The sequence below is a fragment of the Chelon labrosus genome, assembly GCF_963514085.1.
Source record: "Chelon labrosus genome assembly, chromosome: 21".
NCBI classification, from domain to species: Eukaryota; Metazoa; Chordata; class Actinopteri; order Mugiliformes; family Mugilidae; genus Chelon; species Chelon labrosus.
In genome coordinates, this window is record NC_140354.1 from 11981579 (window position 1) to 12006636 (window position 25058).

A 25058-nucleotide genomic window follows, 5' to 3' on the forward strand; every position below is an offset into this window, starting at 1 on the left:
AGAGAAAGATGTACAGTAAAGTTAAAGATGCCAGTTAATATAATACTGAAAAGAAATAGAAATGTGCCCCCTACAGGCAGAGCGGGAACTACATCGTATCAAATGGATGTACTTGAGTAGAAAAAGTAAAAATACTTCAAGAAATGTATTATTTACGATTAGAAAAAAAAACATGACAATAAACAAGACCACGTGTTACATAATAATTAGAATAAAAACAATAAAAGAACTAAAAAAGCATTAAAAAGATAAAAATATGTTCTAAATTATCGAATATATGATACAAAACTTAAATAGTTGTTAACTGTACCGACTTCACAGTCTCTTTATGACAGTACGACAGAAAATACTTCCCCTTTTAACAATTATTTTTTGTCACGTGACCCGTTGATAATAAAGTCATGTGAGCGTCGGAGCGGAAGTGTGGTCAGAGCTGTCATGGCGGCGACATATAAGTGTCAATTTTAATAGTTCCGCTGTAAACATTCAGTTTTTAACCGTTGCCCCGGCAGACTGTGTCCTCGGGGGGGGGGATCTTTTAGTCCGTAAACCTTCAGCATGGGTTCAGAATAGAGTCTCTAAGCGTGTGCGACGACGAGAAGCGTTGGAGCGGCGGCAGAGAGAAGAAAGAAGCTTCAGCCTGACTCATCCTCACAGGTAAACAACAAGACAGCAGGCTAACGGCGGAGGCTAGCTTGACGCCTGTTGGCCGGGGACCAAATAAAGACACGCTCATTGAACCCATTCAAAGTGCATAACAGATTGAATGTCCTTTCACACCTAATTCCATTGAAAATGCTGCGAATTTAGTGTCGATCTGATAAAACTGAACGCCTGAAAGAAGTGCTAAAGTTATCATTTGAATCTAAAGCTATGTTTTTTTTTTTTTTCTTGTCTAAACCATGTTGTTCATTTGCCGAATTAATCAAAAGGTCATTTCAAAGTTTAAGCACTTCAAAGCAATTTATTTTGATTTGTTTTTAATCCAGTGTACATAAAATTAACAAAATCCACAATGGAGTCTGGAGCTACTCTCCATACCCGGTAGAGATTTAAATGTTAAAATCAATCAAAACGCCTCGGAAAAGAAAAAAAACATGTATTTATTTATGTGCCGATTTTTTTGAAGGTCTTTTAAAATACCTTTTGCCAAAACTCGGGGGATTTAAACCTACATTAATGTTTGTTACAAAGCAAAAATATAGAATTTGCAAAATTCTGAATGGAGGCTGGAGGAGCCTATTTTGTGAATTTGAACTACTAGTGAACTACACACTTCAACTAGTGTGTCATGCATTTTTTTTTTAAGCATTGACCTCAAGTTGTAAAGATGCACAAAAACCACCAGAACTATAAATAAAGGTTGGTTTCTGTATGTGCACGTTTTTAAATTATATAAAGTGCCGAAATGACCAAAGGTAAACCAAAAAAAAACAAAAAAAAAACTAAGCAGCAAAAAAGGCAACAGTGCATTTGTTTTTAAAACAAAGCACGTCAAACTGGAAGACTGCAGCGGGTTAACCTGTGCATGCTGCTGGTATTTTTAACAGCAGCAGCTTATTATTTACTCGTGAGGCCGAGTTCAGATGTAAGTTTAGGACGGCGGTCCTGCACAGGGTGAGATCATCCACTGTCTAATGATCAATGAGCTGTGTTTATTAACGGAGCGAAGGTCAGGACAGGACCTAGTGGTGGCTCTGTACATACAGTACGCGGCTGTCCGTGTCAGTCGTCATTGACAGGAAAATTTAACAATAATATAATGATTTGTGATTGCAATTTTTTATTTTTTTTTTAATACTAAACAATATTCATCATCATTATCAGAAACTTTCATAGTCGTTCAGTTTCACGTAAAACAGAGAAAACCAGCCAGTCTTAACTTTTAAAAAGCTGGGACAGGAAGGGCTTGTTAATGCAGCGTGACGATAGGCCGGTGAATTCATGTTCATGTTGCTGCACGTCTAACCACGAACACGTCAGCGGGGACCGTGTGAACACATGAACGTGTGCTGCTGAGCGAGGCCGCTTCTCAGTAAACCCGGAGCCAGTCCTGCAGTTTCACCCAATAAAGCAAAAACCGACCGCATCAGCTCATCTGTCTGTGTCATGAGCTCCTCTTCCTCCTCCTCCTCCACGTGTCGGACGTCACATGTTTGTAGTTTCACTGCTTCTCCTTTGTCTGTTCTCTAATGTTCTAATGCAGCACATTAGATACGTTTATGCTGCACAAAATGTGCAGGGGGAAGAATGTGAACACTTTCGATATGATTTTCTTTTCAGTTTTTTTTCATGTGACATTTGAGGGAAAGAAGGTATACAGGATTTTCCAGTATTCGTATTCAACTTCCGTGTCTGTGGCAGCACCTAAACATATGGTCTGACACAGAGGTGTCAAATAACGTGCAGCCCAATTTGACCCCGAAGCAGGTCGGACCAGTAACAACATAAATAACGCCAGCTCCAGATTATTCACTTTGATTTATATCCAAACAAGTACATTTTGAAAAAGTTCACATTTAATGAACTATCCTTTTACATGACGTTTTATGGACCACCTGAAATTTCTGAAGAAACATAAGTGTAGTTTTGGTGCATTGCTGCCACCCACTGTTTAACCTCTAGCAGACAAATTAGGAATAGCAGTTACTTTTATTAAAAAACTGCAGTTAATATCTTCCGTGCACACTTTGCAAATCTACTCCCTTGGCCATATTAGACTCTGATCTGCCCCTCGGACCATATATTTGACACCCCTGGTTTGATATGTGAAAGAGAAAAGCAGCAAACCCTTGAATTACCCAAATATCTGAAGGATAATCAGAACCCGCTGCTTCAGCTCCGTCTCCGTCCTCTGCTGCTTTAAATTACACCGTCGGTGCTTAAATGAGCTGCTCCCTCGTCCCCTCTCCTCAGCAGCAGCCATGTCCCTGGCTGAGCCGACGTCGGACTCCGCTCCGTTCTTCTCCTCCGACAGCGAGGCGGAGGGTCCGGAGGATCAGGGCGGGCCGGGGGCTCAGCGGCCGCAGGAGGGGGAGGAGTCGGCCAGCGGGGTGTCCAGAGTCCGGGCGCTGCTGACCGTCTTCGTCCTCTGCTACATCAACCTGCTCAACTACATGGACAGGTTCACCGTAGCAGGTACGCCTTGTTTTTTTTTGGTTTTTTTATCATTCTTTGACGGAAGCAGACGAAGAGACGATAAAAGAGAAACTTCCTGTAAGAAAGGAAATGAATCATCACTGTTTGTGGGTCCTTTTGTTGCAGAGACAGTTTAGATCACTCTGACGGATCAGCTACCAACAGAAAACAACAACATGTTATCTTTTTATATTTATATGCTATGTATCTGGCTTTTTAGCTGGTTGTTATTTTATTTCTGGCTGAAAACTATCTTTTCTTTTATTATTGGGGTATTAAATTAAAAAGAAAAATGTCTGAACTGGTTATCACGATTAAAAATAGTGTTCAGTATTAATATCACAATCAAAATAAATGGAAAACCTTCATTCGAAGACGTTTTGTGACATTTTAAAGCTGAGTTATCCTCTGCTAGCATAATACACGATGAAGTGCATTGTGGGTAGCGTAGGCACCAAGGAGGAGGAATTTGTTTCCAACCCGTTTCTTATAAAAGTGTCTGTTTTGCTCAAACGGTGGAATAAATTAACCCCGCTCTTTCTTGTCGGCTCCTCCAGGTGTTCTCCCGGACATCGAGCACTATTTTGGGATTGACGACAGCAAGTCCGGCTTACTCCAAACGGGTAAGTCGACCGATCGGCTCTACCTCTGGTGTGTTCATGTTTATTTCTGCTCCCTCCTGACCGTCACAGTGTTTGCCTGCTCTCAGTTTTTATCTGCAGCTACATGTTCCTGGCTCCTGTCTTTGGGTACTTGGGCGACCGCTACAACAGGAAGTACATCATGAGCGTCGGCATTTTGTTCTGGTCCCTGGTGACGCTCGCCAGCTCCTTCACCCCCAAAAAGGCGAGTGGTGGTTTGTTGCTCCCCCCCCCCTCCAGAATGACTACAGCTCTTGAAAAGCTTGAAGTAATTGTTCGGCGTTTTCTTGCTGCAGCATTTCTGGGCTCTGCTGTTGACGCGAGGCCTGGTCGGAGTCGGGGAGGCCAGTTACTCCACCATCGCCCCCACCATCATCGCAGACCTCTACGTCGGAGGGAAGAGGACCAACATGCTGTCCGTCTTTTATTTCGCCATTCCCGTGGGCAGCGGCCTCGGATACATCGTGGGCTCTCAAGTCAGCACCCTGACGAAGGACTGGCACTACGCTCTGCGGGTCAGTCCTCGTTTGTCCTGGTTTGAGCTGGTCAGAAACGTCTGCAGCGGCCCGTTTGATTAGAGTTCGCTGTTGCTCCTCCTCCTCCTTCAGGTGACTCCTGCGTTGGGGCTGGTGGCCGTGCTGCTGCTGCTGTTTGTCGTCAAGGAGCCTAAAAGAGGAGCCATCGAGGAGCGGCCCGAGCATCAGATGCACCGGACCAGCTGGCTGAAAGACCTGCACGCTCTGAGCAGGAAGTAGGTCACCGCTGAACTGGGGAGTCGGTTAATAAAATTTAGGCACACACGTACAGAATACTGTAAAAGTTTCCTGCTCGTTCTCCTCTGCAGCCCCAGCTTCATCTTGTCCACCTTCGGCTTCACGGCCGTGGCGTTCGTGACGGGCTCTCTGGCTCTCTGGGCTCCAACGTTCCTCTTCAGAGCAGCTGTGTTCAGCGGAGAGAAGGCTCCCTGTGTGGAGGGAAACTGCGCCTCCTCCGACAGGTAACGCCCATCGAGAATGAACTCGGCGGTGTCAAGAAGTCTTCTTCTCCTCCTCCACATCGTGGTTATCTTGACTTTTTTCTTTCTGCTTCTTCTTCTTCTTGACAGTTTGATTTTCGGGGTCATCACCGTCGTCACAGGTATTCTGGGCGTGGCCAGCGGCGTGCAGGTGAGTCGCGCGCTGAGGACGAAGACCCCCCGGGCCGACCCGCTGGTCTGCGCCGCCGGCCTGCTGCTGTCGGCTCCTTTCCTGTACCTGGCCATCGTCTTCGCTGAGCTCAGCACCGCCGCCACATACGTGAGTTCGGCTCTCGTCGTCGCCGTTTCAGCCTGGTGATGTTTAACTTCAGATTCAGATTCAGAAAACTTTATTTGTCCCCGGGGGGCGATTTAAGGCACAGGTGAGCAGCTTCACGTGCAAGTACAGACATTTTAAGGTGCAAAAAAACAGAAACAGAACAAGATACAAAATACAAAGTATATACAAGTTACCATGCCATAAATGTAAACAAGACGGTAACACCTGAAGCTAGTCTCTCCATTTATTTATACGCCCAGAAGACACACAAACACAACGTTGCACGTGTCTAATAAATCATAGAGGCAGAACTGACAGCAAGCTTAGATTTTAAAGTGAAATCTACTGACTTTTTTCACGCTGAAAACACAGCTGACCGAACAATCAAAGCCCCTCCTCTGCCTTCACTCCTGCAGATAACTTGAAGAGTGAAACAAAAGTCAGCAAAAATGTGACTGAAAATAATAAAACGGTTGGTTTTCAACATGTTGCTAGGTTCGTTAAACTCCTTCTCATTTCTTCACAGCATTACCAGCAAACCACAGATCATGAGCCTCTTCTCAGTCTCAGATAAGATGTCACAGTTGGAGTTCATATTTCAGATTTAAAATGACTTTTTTTTATTTACTTATCCAAGAGTAGAGTGGTAAGGCTCTTTTACGGACCCAGACGGCGTAGTCTACGTACGTTGCCTTCTCCCGGTGCAAGCCATTTATACTTGTGCGCTCGTCAGTCTGTTTTTTTTTTTTTTTGCCGGTCGGGTTCATTTTTGTTTCCACTTCCTGTTTCACTTTCAACGATTGGCGACTGAAACTTTCGCCGAGTCATACAAATGTGTCTCCGATTCCTCCTCAGTTAACCACTCCGTGACGTGTTCCACTGTTACTGATGCAAAACAGTCAATTCAGAAATTGCGGCGGTAGAGAATTAACTGGAAATACTAAAGGGGAAACTACTACCGAGCGGACCAGTCGCAGCTCTTGTGGTCTGCGTCGCCGCGCCGTAGCTACGGCGTCAAATTGACCCAGAAGCCTACACCGCCCATTAGGCTGCTGGATGTCCTTTAACGTGTTCTCTGTTCGTCTCTTCAGGTCTTCATTTTCCTCGGGGAGACGTTCCTCTCCATGAACTGGGCAATTGTCGCCGATATTCTCCTGGTGAGAGACCAGCTTTCATCGCTTTATTTTTCTTACAGTAACTTTAACCTGTTGGCGGCAAAACAAACATGAGAGAGTTTATGGATGAATTCAAAAGCAGCTGTGGTTCTTTGTCTCTCAGTACGTGGTGGTTCCCACTCGTCGATCCACAGCGGAGGCCCTGCAGATCGTCATCTCTCATCTTCTGGGAGACGCAGGGAGTCCGTACCTGATAGGGGTGGTACGTCCACACTCTGGCACCTTATATGAAATATCAGCAATTAAAAGTTCCTGGAGTCGATGTGACGGTGTATCTGTGTTTCTCAGGTCTCCGACGCTTTGAGGAAGACCGACTCGTACCTCTGGGAGTTCCGCTCTCTGCAGCTATCTCTGCTGCTCTGCTCCTTCGCGGCCGTGGTGGGCGGAGGCTTCTTCCTCGCCACGGCGCTCTTCATCGAGAAGGACCGCAACCGGGCCGAGAACTTTTCCCACACAGGTGAGATGCAGCTCTCCGCCGCCGCAGATCACAGTAGCTGGAGATAGTATTTGATAAGTCGCTGCTTCTCTGTTTGTTTTACTTTCTTTTAAAAGCGATTTTTGCTCAACTCATCATCATGTGTCTCTGTCAACAGACGACGAGCCGATCGTCGTGCCGAAAAGTGGCCGGTCCACCCGGGTCCCCGTGTCCAGCGTCCTGATCTGATGGAGGTCCTTCTCAGCAGCTGTGGTTGAGTCACTGAATCTTTTATGACTGAAGACTTTTGAACTCGCACAGAAACGCTTTAAGACGACTTTCATTTTTACGGTTTTTCCCTCAGCATCTTTTTATAACTTTAAAAGGAACAGTTTGGAGGAATTTCTTTGCGTTGGGACTTCAGATGTTGTTTTCGCCGCGAGCTCAACACGAGGATTTCGGACTAATAGCACTAAAGACTGTCTGAGCAGAGCGGACAGAACCTGCTCTTAATTTTGAAGATCGTGACGAAATGACGAAAAGCCTTCCGAACGGCCGCGACCAAAAACACTCTGCATCCTTTTATAAACAGGAAAAGCTTTATTAATCCCTTTTCAGAACATGTTTGTATATACTGTATGTTTTAATAATGACACTAACCGCAGGAAACTCTTCAGACCTCTTACCGTTTGTATTTAAGGCTGAACATTCATGGTCGAATCCTCGTTTTCCCGCAGTTTGAAACGTTTGAAGCGAAACTCTTTATTTTTTTTAAGATCAGAGCTTTTATTTCCTGCAGGTCCGTTCAGATGTCATGTTAACGAAGGTTATTTTTAAAAAGGAAAAAAAAAGAAAAAACGCTTTTAAATGAATGTTAACCTCAGATTATTTTAGCTAAGCTTTTTTGTTGAACATTAAATGAGAATTAACTTGTTGTGATGTTTGTGTGTGTTTGGATGAATCGAAACGTGTTGGTAACATCGGGTATGTACATTATCTGTATTACCATGGTGATGATGGTGGGAGGAAACCCACACAAACACGGGGAGAGCATGCAAACGCTAACCACTGTGCCACCGTGCTGCCCTAAATAATAATTTGTGTTCACTGTGGCATTGTTTCGATTATCTTCTACAGTGTCCCAAAAGATTCTCAGTGGGGTTAAAGGGGAACTACTGTTTTTCACAACCTGGACCTTATTTCTGGCATAAAATACGATCATTTACTCACCCATATAACTCGATCGTCAGATATTCACATTAGCATATATTCATATAGTGGGAGTGAGTGGGGCACCGAAACGCAGCCTCTAAATAACGCATTGTCTGCCACGAAACTCGTCTATTTCACCAATATTTTGTTATGATATGCTAGTGCTATTCCCCGTTGGGTCCGGAGTTACCTGTTATCTATTCACAGACGTGCAGCGGTTTGTTGTTCTTTGGCCAGCTGTTCTTCTCTCTGCCTCCGCATCCTCCTTTCAACGAGCTCCTCACCCGTATACTCTGGCTCAAAACGGTAAGAACGTCCATCATAAACAAAGTCGTCGCCCACAACCTCAGAATCGGAAAAATATTCAGCCATGTTGCAAAAAACTAGCAGTAGCAAATTACAGGTAAACGATGCGTTTCGGTGCCCCAGTCACTCCCATTATATGGATGTACGCTGATCTAAATATTGTCCAAACGACTCCAAATGACACCAAAGTTATACGGGTGAGGAAACGATTGTGTTTTATGCCAGAAATAAGGTCCAGGTTGTAAAAAAAAAACAGTAGTTCCCCTTTAAGGTCTGGACTCTGTGGTGGCCAATCCATGTGTGAAAATGATGTCTCATGCTCCCTGAACCACTCTTTCACAGTTTGAGCCCCATGAATCCTGGCGTTGTCATCTTGGAATATGTCCGTGCCATCAGGGAAGAAAAACTCCATTGATAGAATAACCTGGTCATTCAGTATATTCAGGAAGTCAGCTGACCTCATTCTTTGGGCACATAATGTTGCTAGACCTGAAAGGCTCCGCTTAGTTTGAACAAATGTGGATGACAACCAAAAAACAAACTTCCTCGAGTAGAAACGGATTTAAAAAAAAAAAAAAAAAAAAACTTTTTAATAGTCCTTCCAGATGGTTTTATCTTGACACGACGATGAATGAAAGTTGCTTGCATTTACTGTCACTGAGTTGAGTTACCACCAGAGTATGTCAAGCCTCAAATACCGCTCGCCATTTAAGCTCACACCTCCTCCTCCCCCTCTGCAAAGACAGAACATAGATCTAGAACATTTTTTGAGCCCACAAAACCTTTTGAGGTTATTCTGTAGAATTATTATTGACAGGATTTGTCATTGTGTTGGATCATAATAATAATACACATTTGCATAAAACAAGGATATTTGTTCACTCCTATGTTGATAGAGGATTAAAAAAAAAAAAAAACTGTAGTTGTGAATAATCGCACGTTGGCTATGTATTTCACTTTAAAATGCTTTCCCTTTCAAAAGGGAAAGCGCAGGTTTACCATCATGTCTTAAGTGGAGCGTGTGAAGGAAATGATTGCTATAACACCTGTGCTTTCTCTACAGAGACAAGTCAGAATAGAATATCTGCTGTGAATAAAGTCAAACAACTGCAGCTGCCGACATTTGTCTGAACTAGCAATGATGTTACACACGGCCAGTTAAACGATGATCTCAGAGGTTTCGGTGGTAAATGAGTCCAGGATGTGATCAACAAGTGACCGATTTATTTTTATGTTGTCACTTCTTTTCTGCACTATTGGTGTTTTAATTGTGACTGCGTATCAGTAGTATTGATAATCCTGGGGTCAAGCCGTCTAATCCAGACTTTTATTCGCTTTAATGCATTCCGGACTTTTCAGGACTTTTCAGGACTTTTCATTTTTTACGTGGCCCAACTCGAGATCATTATAACATCGTAACAATTTATTTTAAAAGGTCTCAGATGAACAGATGTGACAGTCAATCAGTCCACGTTCCCTTTTTATGAATCTGAACCGTTGTTGTTTGTGTCACAGTCACTACATGGTGCTTTTTTTTTTTTTTTTTATTCGTTTAATTTTAAATTTAACTAACACAGTAGCTTCCTTTATTCCTTTGTTATTCTCTTCATTAGTGTGAGCGTCACAAACAGCTGATTAGTTTAGCTTTGCATAAAGACTGCAAACGGAGGCAGTTTTTCTTTTCGTCGTCAGCATAAACTCCAGGAAGTTTCTGAGAGTCTTCAGCCTGATTAACTCCTAACATTCAGCCTCCTTAAATAATGTAATGTAATTATTTATGTCTTACAGTTGTTATTTATGAGCCGGTAATCATTTAAACATTGCACATAGTTTTCCTGTGGATGCTGTTAATCAGTTATCAATCATCTAGGTTCAGATGATCTCAGCTTTTTCTTCCTCCAGCTTTTCCTCAGCAGGTGTCCTCCCTCGTTCTTCGGCGGTGGGGTTTCTCTTCTCTTTCTCCTCCCTCTGCTTTGTGAATGTTCAGCAGGAGGAGAAACGAGGCTGAGCGAGGACGGGAGAGGAGTGAAGAGGAGAGGAGGACTCGGCTTCCTCCCTTCGGTGTGGTTTCCTGTTTGTAGGTGGGAGGATGTTGAGACGGTTGCAGCCGCGTTCTCACTGCGCTGCAGCTTCTCAACAGCCGGCGACGCTCTGAGGTGTCACAGCTAAACCTCCCGATTGGCTCTAGGTGTTTGTGTGAAACCCTCTGAGCTGCGGGCCCCCCTTTTCCACTTTCCACCAGCAGTTTGCAGTGACAGAGGGCAGTTTGATCAGCCCACACACACCGTTCACCACACACGGGCCTGAACTTTATGCTGCCGCTGCTGCTGCTGCTGCTGCTGCCTAGTTAGTGAGTCACTCATCTTCTGCTCAGAGCTGGTTCACTTTTAAGGCTCATTCTGTCTCCTTCCAGATTTTTCTTCTGACAAAGAGCTGATGGTCCCTCGCCACCTTCCTCAGAGGTTAGCAGTGAGGAACCCTACAGAAGACCAGCGAGTGGACGGAGGTGAAACTCAAGAGGTGATTGGCTGATGACAGAGGAGGAGAGTCGGTGACAAAGACGCCCAGACTCCAGATCAGCTCATCAGACGAGGCCGAATGAGGACGCGTTCAGACATGGCAGATGTTTGGTTACTGTAGGCGCCTCATGTGGAGCAGATACTGCGGAGGAGACCTGAAACTTCACCCGTCCTCCGTGCGACTGTCTCTGCCATCGCCGTTTGTCCTCAGGTGTAGGTGAGTCCTCCATCTTTTTACCTTCTCAGGTTTCTGAACAGAGAGGAGATCAAAACCTGAAGTCGATTTCATTAAAAGGTTTTTATTTTATGTGGCTCATTTCAGTCGCTCCACAACGAACAGGCCTCAACATTTCCTGAAGCAGCAGGAGTTTGGCCTTTTGGCTGGTTACTGCTGAAAAATGAGATTTAGAACAATGTTTTTATTTTAGTTTGCAGTATCGACTGCTTTTACCTCCATGATTACCAGTAACTTAGCCGAAATAATCCTCGACTATCATGAAGGCACATTATAGGAAACCAACTACATACATTTAAGTAATGTCAGAAAGCTTCTTGATACTAAAAAGTGTCAGATGAACCTACTGAAAATATCTCAACAAACCTTTTCCAGATGTTTTAATGGTTAACATTTAATGAAGTTGGTTTATTCACGAAGTTTCACAGATGGAGCTCTGTCATAGATTCACAAGATCAGACTGATTAAAACCAGAAAACAACGTTAACGATGCTGTAAATGAATGCACCAGTACCAACATTAATATATGAAAGAATCCTGAAAGAGGTTAATTTGATGTTTAAAATATATTTTACTGATGATTCTTTTGTACTTTAACCCACACTATCAGAAGTATTCATATTATTTTAAGGCGGCACTGAGGTGTCTTTAAATGCATCTTAGGCTTTTTTTTTCGAGCTTTGATAAAAACCTTACACATAGTAAAAAAATAAATGATTTAAACACATTTCTTATAGATGCACAGGAATTTTTAATTGCCATCTAAGAATTAGTTTGAAATGCTCCCTGATGGTCATCTTCTGCTTTTTTTTTTTTTTTTAAACATGAAGCCACAACCAGCAGCTGGTTAGCTTAGCATGAAATAACCTGAAATCAAGGGGAAACGGTTAGCGTACGAGACAAAATCGTGCCCAAATCCGCCTGCTGCTAAATCTGGTCTGTTTGATCTGCAAAAGACCTGAAGAGTGAAAAACTGTTGACAGTTTCATGAAGGTTCTGTTCAGGACTGGAAGATGTGACTTCCTGCAGTTCGGTCGTCACCTTGATGTCAGAAGAACTGCAGCACAGCTAACAGGAAGTGTTTTAAAACTTCTTCTGAACGATACAAATATTCCACATAATGATAGTTTGAAGATACTCCTTCAGTGTTTCCACTTTATAAGAGTTATCCTCCGAGATTTGTTTGGTGTTGGTGACCAAACACATCAAAATAAAATATGGTGCAATAGTATTAATAAACTATTTGGCAGTGCATAATTTTAAAACTTACTTCATGTCTAAAAATAAAAGGTTTAATGTCACTGTTAAACTAATAATATGTTTTACATAAACCTTCATCAGGTTTCATCAGAGTCAGGGTGAGAAAACAAGCCTGCTTGACTGATGTTGATTAATCGCTGTTATCAGCCTGTTCCTGTCACACTTCCTCTCCACATCTGTGATCTTTTTAAAAATGTATTTCTGTTTTGCTTTTTGCGCTTAAGAAAAAAAACTTCCAGGGACTTTTGTAGCGGGGATATGTCTTGCAAGATGGCCGACTTTGACGCCGCAGTCCTGAGTGTGGAAACGGACACTTCTGATATTTAATAAAACAAGGAGTAGGACCAAGGAGTAGGACGGTTCGATGTTTTAAAGCCGAGAAGAATCAGGAGTGTTTGTGGCTGGTTTCCACTTTTGAATGAGTTTCCAGTGTTTGGTGAACGATTACTGAACGATTTCAGGTCTGCAGAGGAAAGAAAATGATCAGTGCCAGTCAATCGCACCACGTGTATGACGCACCTCTGCAATCAGGAGGCAGATTATCATCCGGCTGCGATGCTTCAGGGAAGAACAAACCAGCAGCAGTTTCATTTTGAAGACAATCAGATTTTAAAACATCCACTGAGTTGAGATGATTATTTTTCTGCTGAGAAACAATTAAAAACAATTGCGTCCTGGATCAGAAAGTACGGTTTAACCAAAGAAGTCATGAATTTATTTAAATGCAACCTAACGTGGCCCTTACATTGCTACCAGATCTTGTAGAGGAGGTGAGGGTTGAAATCTAGTTTTACTTTTACAGTCCGCGACCCCGACCCGGATAAGCAATTGAAGACGAAGACGAAGACAAAGTAAACTAAAAACGTATTCGTCATCTTGATGCTCTGGCAGGAGATATCACCGTATTTCCTGGTTCTTTACTCTAAATGTCATCGTATTAAATGCATCCTGACATATGCAAGTCTAAATCTGACTCAAAGTTTGCAAGAAGTCGTAACAACCTTAGCAACGACCGCAAGAAACATGCAAATGTCAGATTGATGGTGACGTCAGAGCGGCTGAATATGCAGCTTTTCACCTGTACTAACATTTAAACAGATTAGCTGCAAGTTCCACTGAAACAGGATCAAAATGACAGAAAATCACTAAAAGATTCTTTTCATTTAGATTGTTTCAGCTAATTCAACATGTTTCACGATTAAGTTTGTAAATCAAATATAAAATCGATTCAAATGTGAATCATGTAAGAAAATATGTTGCAGAAATATAGAGATGAAATATATCGATGAATATATTGAACTGAAATTAAAGGGGAATTACCGTTTTGCACAACCTGGACCTTACTTCTGGCATAAAATACGATCGTTTACTCACCCATATAACTTTGGTGTCATTTGGAGTCATTCGGACGATATTTAGATTGGCGTAAATCCATATAGTGGGAGTGATTGGGGCACCGCAACGTAGCCTCTAAATAACGCAGTCCGGAGTTACCTGTTATCTATTTCAGGACGTGCAGCGGTTTGTTCTGAATAGAACTAGCGTGTCATGACAAAATATTGGTGAAATTAACTAGTTTCACGGCAGATAATGTGTTATTTAGAGGCTGCATTTCGGTGCCCCAGTCACTCCCACTATATGGATATACGTGGATCTAAATATCGGCCGAACCATTCCAAATGACACCAAAGTTATATGGGTGAGTAAACGATCGTATTTTATGCCAGAAATAAGGTCCAGGTTGTAAAAAAACGGTAATTCCCCTTGAAGTACAGTTTATTTCCACAGATGAAGATTTTGGGTTTAATTTTCTATCATGATGACTTGGTTGAAACTTTTTTTTAGGTGGTGTAGACTAAGTTTAAATTTGTATTAGACTGAATTCAAATTCGACAAAGTTTAAACATGTTTAAGACTAGATTTAAACTGAAATTAGGCTGATTTTAAACTTTACTGAACTGGATTTAGATTAGATTTACATTGGATCCACATTGATTTAAATTGGACTAATTTAACACTTGTTTAAGTCTAGATTTAGACTGATTAAAACTTTAAACAGGAATTAGGCTGATTTTAAACTTTAAATTTAGATTAGATTTACATTTTATACATGTTTAAACAAGTTTCTACATGTTTAAGACTGAATTTAAATTGGACTAAGTTTAAACTTGTTTTAGACTAGACTTAGACTGGATTTTTAATCTAACCGTAAACAGAAATTAGGCCAATTTTAAACTTTATTGGACTGGATTTAGATTAGATTTACACTGGATTCGGACTGATTTTAAACTGGATCTAGAATGGATGTAAAAACGATCAGACTTTAAACTTGTTTTAGACTAGATTTAAATTGGTCTAAGTTTAAACTCGTTTTAGACTCAAACATCTTTAAGACTGGATTAACAATGGTCTTAGTCTACATCCACTATAAATCCAGTGTAAAACCAGTCTAAGTTTAAACTTGTTTTAGATTTACATTGGATTCAGACTGATTTTCAACTGGATCTGGAATGGATTTAAAAATGGTCAAACTAAGTTTAAACATGTTTAAGACTAGATTTAGACTGGATTTAGACTAATTAAAACTTGTTTTAAACTAACTTTAAACAGAAATTAGACTGATTTTAAACTTGTTTTTAACTGGATTTACATTAGATTTACATTGGATTCAGACTGATTTTAAACTGGATCTAGAATAAAAACGATCAGACTAAGTTAAACTTGTTTTAGACTGCATTCAAATTGGGTTAATAGTGGATGCAGACTATGTTAAAACTATATTTAAATGGGATTGAGAATGGATTTAAATTGATCAGACTGAGTTAAAACTTGTTTTAAACTGGTTTTACGATGGAGCAGCTTGTCGATATTTCTTTATAACTCAAACTACATGTCTCTGCTTACTGTCCTGCTGCAGGATGAATAAAACTCCTTCTGATGATGCTGAGGTAAAATCTAAAGTGTCTAAGTCACGAACAATGTTAATACAAAGGCAGTACAGATATCTCTTTTATCAGATGTTCAGGTTATTGCAAATAAAGGTTATGTAAGTGAAACAGCCCTCATGTCAGTGTAGAAGTGTAACATGAAGCCGTTCGTCACTCTGACCACAAACCTCTCTGTTTTTTTCTCATCCAGCTCGTTTAGTTTTGAACTTATTGAACTTGATGATCAGAACGGAACAGAATGTTGTAGAAATTCAACATGTTTTTTTAAGTGAGAACCTCACTGATGGAAGCTTCCATTTCTGCCGAAGAGATGACTGAGGGTGAAATAAAGAGTGAAGAGCAGTCGCTGGTTTTCATCGAGTCTCTGCTTCCTGTTCTGCACATTCTGGCTTTATTCAGCCAGAATGTGTTTTATGGACACTTCCTGATTCATGTACAGCCTCGAGTCACCTCTGAGGAGACAGATCACTGTGACTACAACTTTAAAATATTAGTACTTAATGAACTTTACTGTGGAAAAATCCAGATAAAAGAATCCAGCACTATGAAATGAATACTTGGATTACTTTATTATTATTAATGTTATTCAGTTTATTTATTATCTGATCATTTCTGTGGACGATTAAAGGTGCTGGGAGTTATTATAATAAGAACGTATCCTCCTGCTCTTCTTCTGTCCTCCTCAGATGAACTATGGACGTCTCCTGGTTGGTGCTGGTCGTATCGGCCGCCATCTTCCTATCCCTCGTCCTCCTGGCCGCCGTCTGCATGGACTGCAGGAACAAAGGCCCGCTGGGTGAGGCGCCGTTTCTCTTCGTGCTGCATTCACATGCGGTTGACGACTCAAACTGCAACTTTCAGAAAGACCTTTGAAACTGTACCCAGACCATAACTTTCACACATCTGACCGACACACACACAGATTTTTGCTTTAATGTTTTCTCTTACCTCCCACCAGTCTCCATTAGGCAAGTGAACGCCTCGGAGGAATACATGCCGTAAGTCTGTTCTGATGCACGTTTGTACGAATCAATAGCTCTCTGATTAAATCCTGATGTAATGACGCCTTTTCTTTTCTTTGTTTGAATCAGAGCCACCGAATTCGTAGTCATCCATTCCTGTGAGTATGAAACATTTGAAACTGCTGCATGACGCCTTCATGTCTTTAAATCTTCAATGCTGCACTTACATAATAACACATAATGCACAGTACAGTTCAGAATATTCTTAATAGAAACTGCTAGTTTGTCAGGAAGAACAAGCCCCTTTTTTGGTAACATGTGACACCAGAACTCTGCTTTAACTGTAAGTATAAGTACTAATTATGAGAGTGACTACTGATAAGCTTGTGATTTCTATGTCCAGGCACGTTGCTGCCATCTCAGTGTTGTGTTATGTCCATAGCTGTTACTAAAACATCGCAATCTGCAGTGGAAAAATTAGGAATTGGTGCCAGTTATATTGAAAAATGAGAGTTGTTGTAGTTGGTGATGTAATTTTTGCACTTTGCAATTCATCCTGTGGGCCAGATTGTACCCTGTGGTGGACCATCTTTTAGCCTGCAGACCTCATATTGGACACCCCTGGTCTAAGCACGGAAATTAAGTTAAATAGTGAAATTAAAAGGTTTGGCCTTTGTCAAAAGAAAAAAAGGTAATTAAAGGGTCTAAAGGCCGTGACACACCAAGTCGATACCCAAGGCACCTCAAATGACTCCTCTCAACGTGGAGTAGCTCAGATTTTCAGCTGATTTGAAATGTTTAATCACAGGAGTGAAACAGAAGTGACAGAAGAGAATAAACTGTTGACAAATTGATCAGAATGATTCAGGAGAGCCCAGCTCTGTATGACGGATGTAGCTCTTCCTAGCCTACTAGCCTCCCAGTGAACTGTGACTGTTCCTGTTTCCTCTTTTGAATGATGAACGCAGACTACTGCCACCTGCTAGTGTGAAGAGTTAGTTCCTCTACTGTACCTGCTGGTCATTGGCTGTTGCCTTTGCGGTGTAATCAAGTCGGTCCTGTGTCCTCAGAGGATGAACTGTGATCATCAGAGGATTATTTTTATATGTCCGCCATCCTCAATGGTGTGTTGAGGATGGCGATGATGATGGTAATCTTCTCTGTGTCGAATTTCAGCGCATCCAACTACTGACCTAAACTCCATCCACTCTCCCTCCAACCTGCTGTCGCCTTAGTGAGTAACTTTTATAAAACACACCCACTTTTCACTGATAATGATTCGCCAGACTGAAAAATGATGTGTCTCCTTGAAACACTTCTATAGACCGCTGTTTACTGTCTGATGTTTTCTGTCGTTCACTTTCAGCCGAAATTCACCCGATCCTGGAAGCCAGCGGAGACAACGATCCTACACACCGACTGAAACCGGTGAGATTTACAAGTCGTGTTTGTTTATTTTATTTTATTTGTTTTTATTTTACATGTTCATAACAACTCTTACCGTTAACCAATGCACTGTTTCTGTCCTGCAGAGAGCAACCCGAGTTATGAGAATCCAATCGGCGGTAAGAGCCGTCCTTTGCCGTCATGTTTGCTTGCCGTAAATAGACAGAAATAACTGCTCTGGTTTTATTCTTAGATTTCCAGAACTCAAATGAACAGAATAATGATGCTTTTCAACAAATAACTGTCAGTAAACTTCATTTTTGACTCATTGAAATCAAGTTGAACATATAAAGGAAAATTCAGTGGTGAATCTGGCCCATTGTCGATTCAAGAACAGACAGACTTGATCACAATGACTCGGACCGCTTCGCTGTATTTGTAATAAACAGTGGATCAGAAATTTCCGAGAATGCTGAAAACGTTTGATCAAAGCCGTAAACACTCAAAACAAAAACATCAGACGACGAAGTGTGAAACATCCAGCTCATTACATGTATCACTTTATATACAGTATCCATAAAATTATATTTATCTGTTCTGCCTAATTAAACATTATACAACAAAACTGAGCAGCAACTTGTTTATTAATCAATCAACAGTTTTCTCTTTGTAAAGTTTCTAAATGATAAATACTTTATTTAGGTATACAGTGACTGATTTAGATTATCATGATTAATCGCGATTAATCACATGATCGTCCATAGTTAGCACGAGATTAATCAAAAGTAACCACACATTTATGCTTACTTTACGCTTTTATTGTTGCATCAGTCCAAAACGATAACAAATACTGCTCAGAAGGTCCTGCAGCCTTAACTTGATTTAAGACTTAACCCATTGAAGATAACTGGCTAATATTATTTTAATTATTAATTTAATGTCGGTTTGAGTTGAACTATGCATGTGTGAATGTGTGCGTTCTGTTTCCTGCAGGAACCGAGTCCATCGACAGTGACCCAGAAGACGGATACATGTAGGTTTCCTCTTTCAAAGTGTCACCACTTTGTTTTATCAGACTCTGACCTGATCTCTCACTTTTTCTGCACAGAATCGTGCTAGCAGAAGGCGAGGCCCCTCAGAACCGTCAGAGCCGAGCTTCGAGCTGTTCAGGTACAGAAACTGAGATTCTGATAACAATCTTTGAATGTGTGCATGTTATCTTATTTACAGTTACATAAAAAAAAATAAGCGTCTCTCAAAATAGCGTCTAAAATGGACGTTGTGTCATCATGTGGGCGCCTGTGTTTAGAAAGTGTGAAAGATGTCTTTATTTTCTGCTCCACAGATGCCCAACATGATTACGAGAACTGCGGAAAGTCAGGTAAGAGCCGTCCTGTGCTTTTTGTTTTGTTTCATATTTGTCTCGTGTTTTCCTTTTCAAAAGATTTCTCAACATTCATACAGATGGTAGTAAATCCTCTGTGGCTGCCTCAGATGATGAAACTGACGCGGATTATCAGAATGTGAACCCGAACCAATCAAGTGAGTTACAGCCACGCATTGTTTGTTTTCTCTGTCCTAGTTTTAGTTTATTTTGAGTTGAGCTTGGTTAGAGGTCCAGTTTTAGTTTTGAGGTCATCAAAAAATCTGCCCTTTACCCTTTATTTAATAATTTTCTGTCATGTATTTAAGAATACCATGTAATAAACCATCAAATAATTTGATTCATCCAGCTCAAGCATCAAAGGTACACTTTTTTTGAGATGTTGTATTTGTTGTGGGCTATGTTTAGTGCATCCCTGTCACAAATACTCAGGAATCTGAAAAAATATATTAAAAAAAGAATTGATAATTAAATCCTTCACCATTAAGTAAAGAAATTTTGCTCAAAACCATTATGCATCAAATTATTCAAACTCCTAAAAGGTCGAGAGGTCAAACACTCATGAGTTTAGAAAATCATTTCAGATTATTTTAATAAAAATGATATGGTAACAGGGTTGAATGAACACATTACTTTTGATTGTAGATCATAACAAAAATGTGACAAATACTCAGGACCACAGAAATGCTGTTTAATTTCATTTTGTAATTAAATTGTTTATATATTTGAAATATTAAGTTTTGCCGCTTTCTCTTTTATACAGCAGTTAACTACATATTTTTGATCCACCAGTGAGTAGGAATAATACATGAACATGTTAACAAGACCACAAACTGGATCTGACCAAATATTCAATGAGTTATACATTATAATACTACAAATGCAAAATACTACAAAAAAGTATTACAGTAGGCTGACAACCTGGCATTAAAATGAACGAGGATATAAAAAAATGGACATGAACTGATCAACATTGTAGAAAACTGAGGTCCAGAGTAATTTTTGTGGCTGGCCAGAGTATCCCATACCTCTCTTGCAATGGCCATGTGGCGTGAAGTAACATTCGTTGGGGGAGGTATGTGGGATACCAATGGAGATCATACCTCGATGGCAAGAAAAAACAATTTTCCCCCACTTTGTGCTTGCATTTCACCTGGCAGTGGGTCTCATTCACCTCCTGGATGATGCCTGGGTAGATTGTGTAGTCATACCATTTCCCCACATTCTCTGGACAGTGCCATTGCACTTCTTCTGTTGTGCTGTGATTGGGATCTTCTGTGTGATTAAAGCTGAGGCATTTGTTTTTTTCACAATCACGCTCCAGATTCCCTGTCAGCAGGGACAGAAAATGTCCTCCAAATCTGGAATGACCCTCCTGTTTTATACAGGAAGCTCTACTCTGGTTGACGGTCCAGAAATACAAGTGTTTTTGAGTTCAACTTGAAACTCATACTTCACCATCTATTTGGTTCAAGTTTTATTCATGAAGCTCAAAAGGTTTCTGGTGCCGAAACACTCACTAGAGCATCATATGTGTGTTAATCCACCACACAAAATAGTTCCCAAAGAATTAAATAGTTAATAAAAACTACACTGACCCTGAAGTAAATTATACCTGATGTTGCTAATGTTATAGCACTGGAGCGAACAGCACAACCAATCTATGGGGGAAAAGTAGTCAACGTGCTAGTTAGCAACACAGCTAGCAGTTAAGCTGATCACCTCTATCTATAAAATGACTGTCTGTGTACAACTCACTACACACACTGGTTGTAAATTACTTTTTGATAACACGATGGAAGCTCATGTTTCTGCCATATTTGGGGTTCACTTTTGAGCAGTGGGAGGAAGTGGTGACACGTCGGCCATCTTTGTTTGATCTACTGCCGCCTATAAACGGGGTTGTGCTTGTTGTGTCCACGTGAACAGCGCCTCGTCCGTGGACATTACTGGCAAGCTTCATGTTCACAAGGTTTTGATGTGTTCGCTGATGCTAAGTTTAAAATGGCGATTATTTCAACTGCCTTGTGTTTTAATTATGCCTTTGCGTTTCCGGCATTAGCTTACTGTTGCTAACCGCTAGCCTCTTTCTTTAGCCAGTTGCCTAGCAGCAGTGTTCTCTCAAATTACAGCTGATGCTACCGTGTGAACACCAAGCATTTTTTTTTGTACATGACTTCCTATGTCGTTACCACAAGCTAGCAGATCTTTGCTGGAGATAATCAGTTCACAACAGACTTAAGCTGCAAGTCATGGGAACGTAATAGCTAGGCAATTTTCAACAAAAAGCTACAGAGGCCAACAGTTTAGCAAGCTAACGAGTAGCTAACTTGACGTCGGGAATGCAAAGGCATAAGAATGACTGATGCCTTTGGGAGTATTGGAAATGTCTCTCACATTTCTGATCTAAACACATGAATCTTATCTAATCTGAGTTTCATTTGATCCTCCAGAGCCAACACCAGAATCCTCTGGTGTTGAGAGCAGCGATGACGACGAGGGAAACTACGTCAACCAACTACCTGTAAGTAAATGCACCTGCTGACGTTGAGGGATCCCTGTGAGGAATGGATGTCGGCTCACTTTGTCTTTCTCTGCCTTTTAGATCATTCACAGCTAGCCCAGTGCATGGTGGGACAAGTGAGAGAGCGAGCGTCCTCTTGACTGCCTGACCACAGTGAGCTTTTGAACCGCCACCTTCATTTTTCTTCATCCACCTTCACCCCACAACGATGACTGAACTCTGACGGTGTTTATTTAAAGAGCTGAACAACTGAGAAATGAAACATGCCTCTCCTGAAGTGAAAGGTTGTCAGATCACTGACGGATGGTTCAGAACCTGCCTGAGAATCTTAATGTTTTTAAGTTTTCCAAAGTTATCAGAGATGGTTGTCTGCACATTTCTGATACGCTGCCCAAAGAGAATTCAGCTTCTTTTAACAGCAGTCATTTGACTGAAAATCAGGCTCAAAGAGAGCAGCCGTTTGTACCTGTAGTTGACATTACAACAGCTCAATAAGGAGCTGACTGGGTGTGTGTGTACTGACCACATCGGGTGACATGTGCAAACATTGAATGTCTTGGTCTGACTTGGCCAAACTCGAAACAACAATTTATCAATTATTGGTAGAAAATATAACTAAAAAATAACTATGAATTAAAAACTGCACTGATCATCTGTTCACTGCTCCAGCAGCGTCTAATGAATTGAACTTGATAAAAGGTGCACTTAGTCTGCACTTGCATAGCTTTTCAGGTTACTGCAATATAAACAGAGGAAGTTAAGCTAATGTAGTTAATACACACATGCTGATATGTTTGCTCCTCCTGTTCATGCTTCAAATTAGGTTTTCGGTTTAATTAATTGAAGCTAACCTGAAGTTTAAATCGAGTTTGTATATTTTTATTCTGTTTTGAGACCTAAACACGTCGTGGGATGAACAGTGGATCATTGAGGTTATAATTTATTGTCTGAGGAACATGAACGTCTTAAATGCCAACAGCTGTTGAGATATTTAGATCTGGAACAAAGTGTTGGACCAACATCAGCATCTGCTGTCCTGCTCCTAGCATGGCCTAGTAATAATAATGATAACAATAATAATAATAATGGTCATCATCATCTGTTTTAAAGTGGCTCCAGTTTCTCGTTTATTTCCCGAGATCTTTCTGTAATATTTGCATATTTCTCCTGTAAATGTTTTAATTATAATCTTTTATTAATTATTAATTAACAGTTAATGTTTTATTGAACTGACCACCATCCACAAACACAGCAGTTTCTTTAAGATTCTCGAGGGTTGGAAACACTAAATTAAAATCCATTTTTCTCAGCAGCTTCAGTGAAAATCCTTCAAAACAGAATTCCTGTTATCAGGCGCCGGATCAGTTTCTAAATCAGTTCTTTTAAATAGTTTTTTTTTTGTTTTGTTTTGTTTTTTTCATTCTTAAACTGAAAACAATCAGTTATCATTTTTATTTTTATTTTTTTATTATTGATGAACCCTTTCTTCCCGTGTCTGACATTATGAGAGATGTACATGTGGGTGACACGATATTTGAGCTTTACTTTGATTTTACTGACAACTCCTGAGAATGTCTTTAGTCGCAAATCATTTTTAACAGTGTATTTATGTGTTGTTGCCGCGGTTACTGTCTCTGGGTCCTCTGGGTCTGTATTCCAGATGTGTGAACTAGAAATTTTCTTATGCAACTAGAAATCAATTAAACCTGAACAAAACCTTCTTGGCAGCAGCTCCCTTTTTTCTTTATTCAAAACTTTTAACAGAAATTGAGATTCGTTATCTATTCTACATCCACTTACCCCAACTGAACAGCCAACATTCATTGTCTGCAGTCAGCGTTTTTCAGGTGAACAATATCAGTCATTATTTGAGCTATTTGAAGATATTTCTTGTGTGAGAACTAGAAATATGTTGCTGTTCTCATTGAACTGTTTATCATCTAACAACAGTCAGTCTTTATGTTAAACTGTTGTTTACGAGTAGCTTAAAATAACTCCAACCATTTGTCATTTCATTTATAGACAAACATGATCCAGCAATGAATTTTAAAGGAGATTTATGAGAAGATTTCTCATCAAACAGCAGTCGCCAATAGTGCCGACTTGTTAAATGATTACAGTGAAATATTGGCAAACAATGGTTGTAGTTTTCAGTGACTAAAACTACTTGTCAAACTATTGCGAACAATTTTCTCTTTTAATATTTTTCTTGTTGAATAGTCACTAACTTTCAAAGTAACTCTATCTCGTTAAGCAAAAATCTGCGTTGGAGGCAACTAGAGCTATTTCTTGTGTAACAATGGTCGGTCAGTGTTCACTATTTCTATTTCTTCTACATTAATCTGGTTTTTGTTGTGATGGTCTTTGACATTACTAAAACTTAACCTCCCCTGCCACATCTAGTCGATCCACGCTAGATGGAGACACATCTAGCTAGATGGAGACACATCCACACATCCCTTGTACATGAGCCTGCAGAGGGAAAAACGAGTCCATCCACAGATGGAAGGATCCTTAGAAATGTATTTAAACAGGAGAACAAAAGATTGAATGAATGATACATTTTTTTATTATTTTGTCTGCTGATTGATTAATCGAGCGATCAATCGTTTGATTAATCATAAGACTTTGATCACAGTTTCCTAGCACACAACATGACATTACGAGCGGGACACAGAGGCAGAAGCAGGTCAGACACGGCCTGAAAGGAGGCAAAGTGCCTGTGGAGGAATCCTTTGGCTGACAAGTGTATGAGAGTCAGGCGGGTCGGAAGCAACGAAATTGGTGGGCTTGTATGCAGTCTTCCACAGATGCCATTGCCTCAGTCTGCCACTAGAGGGAGTCATAGGCTAAAGCAGGTGGGAAAAGACCTGACAGAAGGCCAAGTGTGACAAGGGGAAAGCTGGGTCTGCCAACTGAGTAGGAGATAGGACTAAAATATTTACACGTCACCAGTAGCGTCCCCTATAGACCGTCTTGCACGAAACTTGGTGGACTTGTAAGGAGTCATCCACAGATTATCATTGTCAAATTTCAAGCAGTTTACTGTGGTGGTTTGTGAGATATAAATACGTAGTAGTTGTAGCGCCCCCTACAGCCCGAATTTCACGAAACTTGGCATGATTGTACGCAAGCATATTATAATGACGGCTTTTAGTTTCCTAAAAATTGAGTGAATACTTCAAAAGTTATAGGCCTTAAAGTCATATGAAATGTTTCTGTGTCACCTGTAGCGCCCCCTGTGGACATAATGTAATGCAACTCCATGGGCATCTACATAATATTGTACAGATTGTGTATGCCAAATTTCATGAAGTTAGCTATTGCAGTTTTTGAGATATTGACATGTTGCTTGTGTAGTGCCCCCCAGAGACCAAAGGTCACAAAAGTTAGGGTACTGGTACAGAATCATATTATTATCAATAATATGAAGTTTGATAAAGTTTGGGTATATACTTCACAAAATATTAGCTTTATACTGCGCCACGCAGTAAAAATGAATTAGCCATTAACTTTGTAATCAATAACCCTGCTAAAGTTCTTTTGTAAACGTCTCATTATCTTTGTCCATAAATGATACATGCCAAGTTTGGTGAGAAATGGATGAACAGGCTAGGAGGAGCTGATTTTCCTTGGAGGTGCAATTTTTTCAATGGGC

The 25058-nt window shown here is 40.7% G+C and overlaps 2 protein-coding genes across 3 annotated transcripts; both read left to right on the top strand.

The window, feature by feature from the left end:
• The first annotated feature begins 32 nt into the window (after positions 1 to 32).
• Positions 33 to 7598, top strand: spns1 (SPNS lysolipid transporter 1, lysophospholipid). 2 transcript variants are annotated; one of them, XM_084569925.1, is made up of 12 exons: positions 33 to 657; positions 2917 to 3138; positions 3696 to 3761; positions 3848 to 3984; positions 4076 to 4294; positions 4388 to 4530; positions 4624 to 4776; positions 4885 to 5074; positions 6166 to 6231; positions 6353 to 6451; positions 6538 to 6706; positions 6843 to 7598. In XM_084569925.1, the coding sequence occupies exons 2-12, from the start codon at positions 2925 to 2927 to the stop codon at positions 6911 to 6913; spliced, it is 1527 nt and encodes a 508-aa protein (XP_084426051.1). In that variant the 5' UTR covers positions 33 to 657; positions 2917 to 2924; the 3' UTR covers positions 6914 to 7598. The 2 variants fall into 2 exon arrangements, with proteins under 2 accessions (XP_084426051.1, XP_084426052.1); XM_084569926.1 differs by having other exon boundaries at positions 2920 to 3138.
• Positions 7599 to 10278: 2680 nt separating this feature from the next.
• On the top strand, positions 10279 to 23477 carry lat (linker for activation of T cells). The gene is made up of 13 exons (XM_084570913.1): positions 10279 to 10918; positions 15831 to 15940; positions 16103 to 16142; positions 16236 to 16264; positions 17283 to 17340; positions 17473 to 17534; positions 17639 to 17671; positions 18486 to 18525; positions 18601 to 18662; positions 18838 to 18873; positions 18957 to 19034; positions 21330 to 21400; positions 21482 to 23477. Exons 2-13 carry the CDS (start codon positions 15838 to 15840, stop codon positions 21494 to 21496), a joined length of 627 nt encoding a protein of 208 aa, XP_084427039.1. The 5' UTR covers positions 10279 to 10918; positions 15831 to 15837; the 3' UTR covers positions 21497 to 23477.
• The last annotated feature ends 1581 nt before the right edge of the window (positions 23478 to 25058 follow it).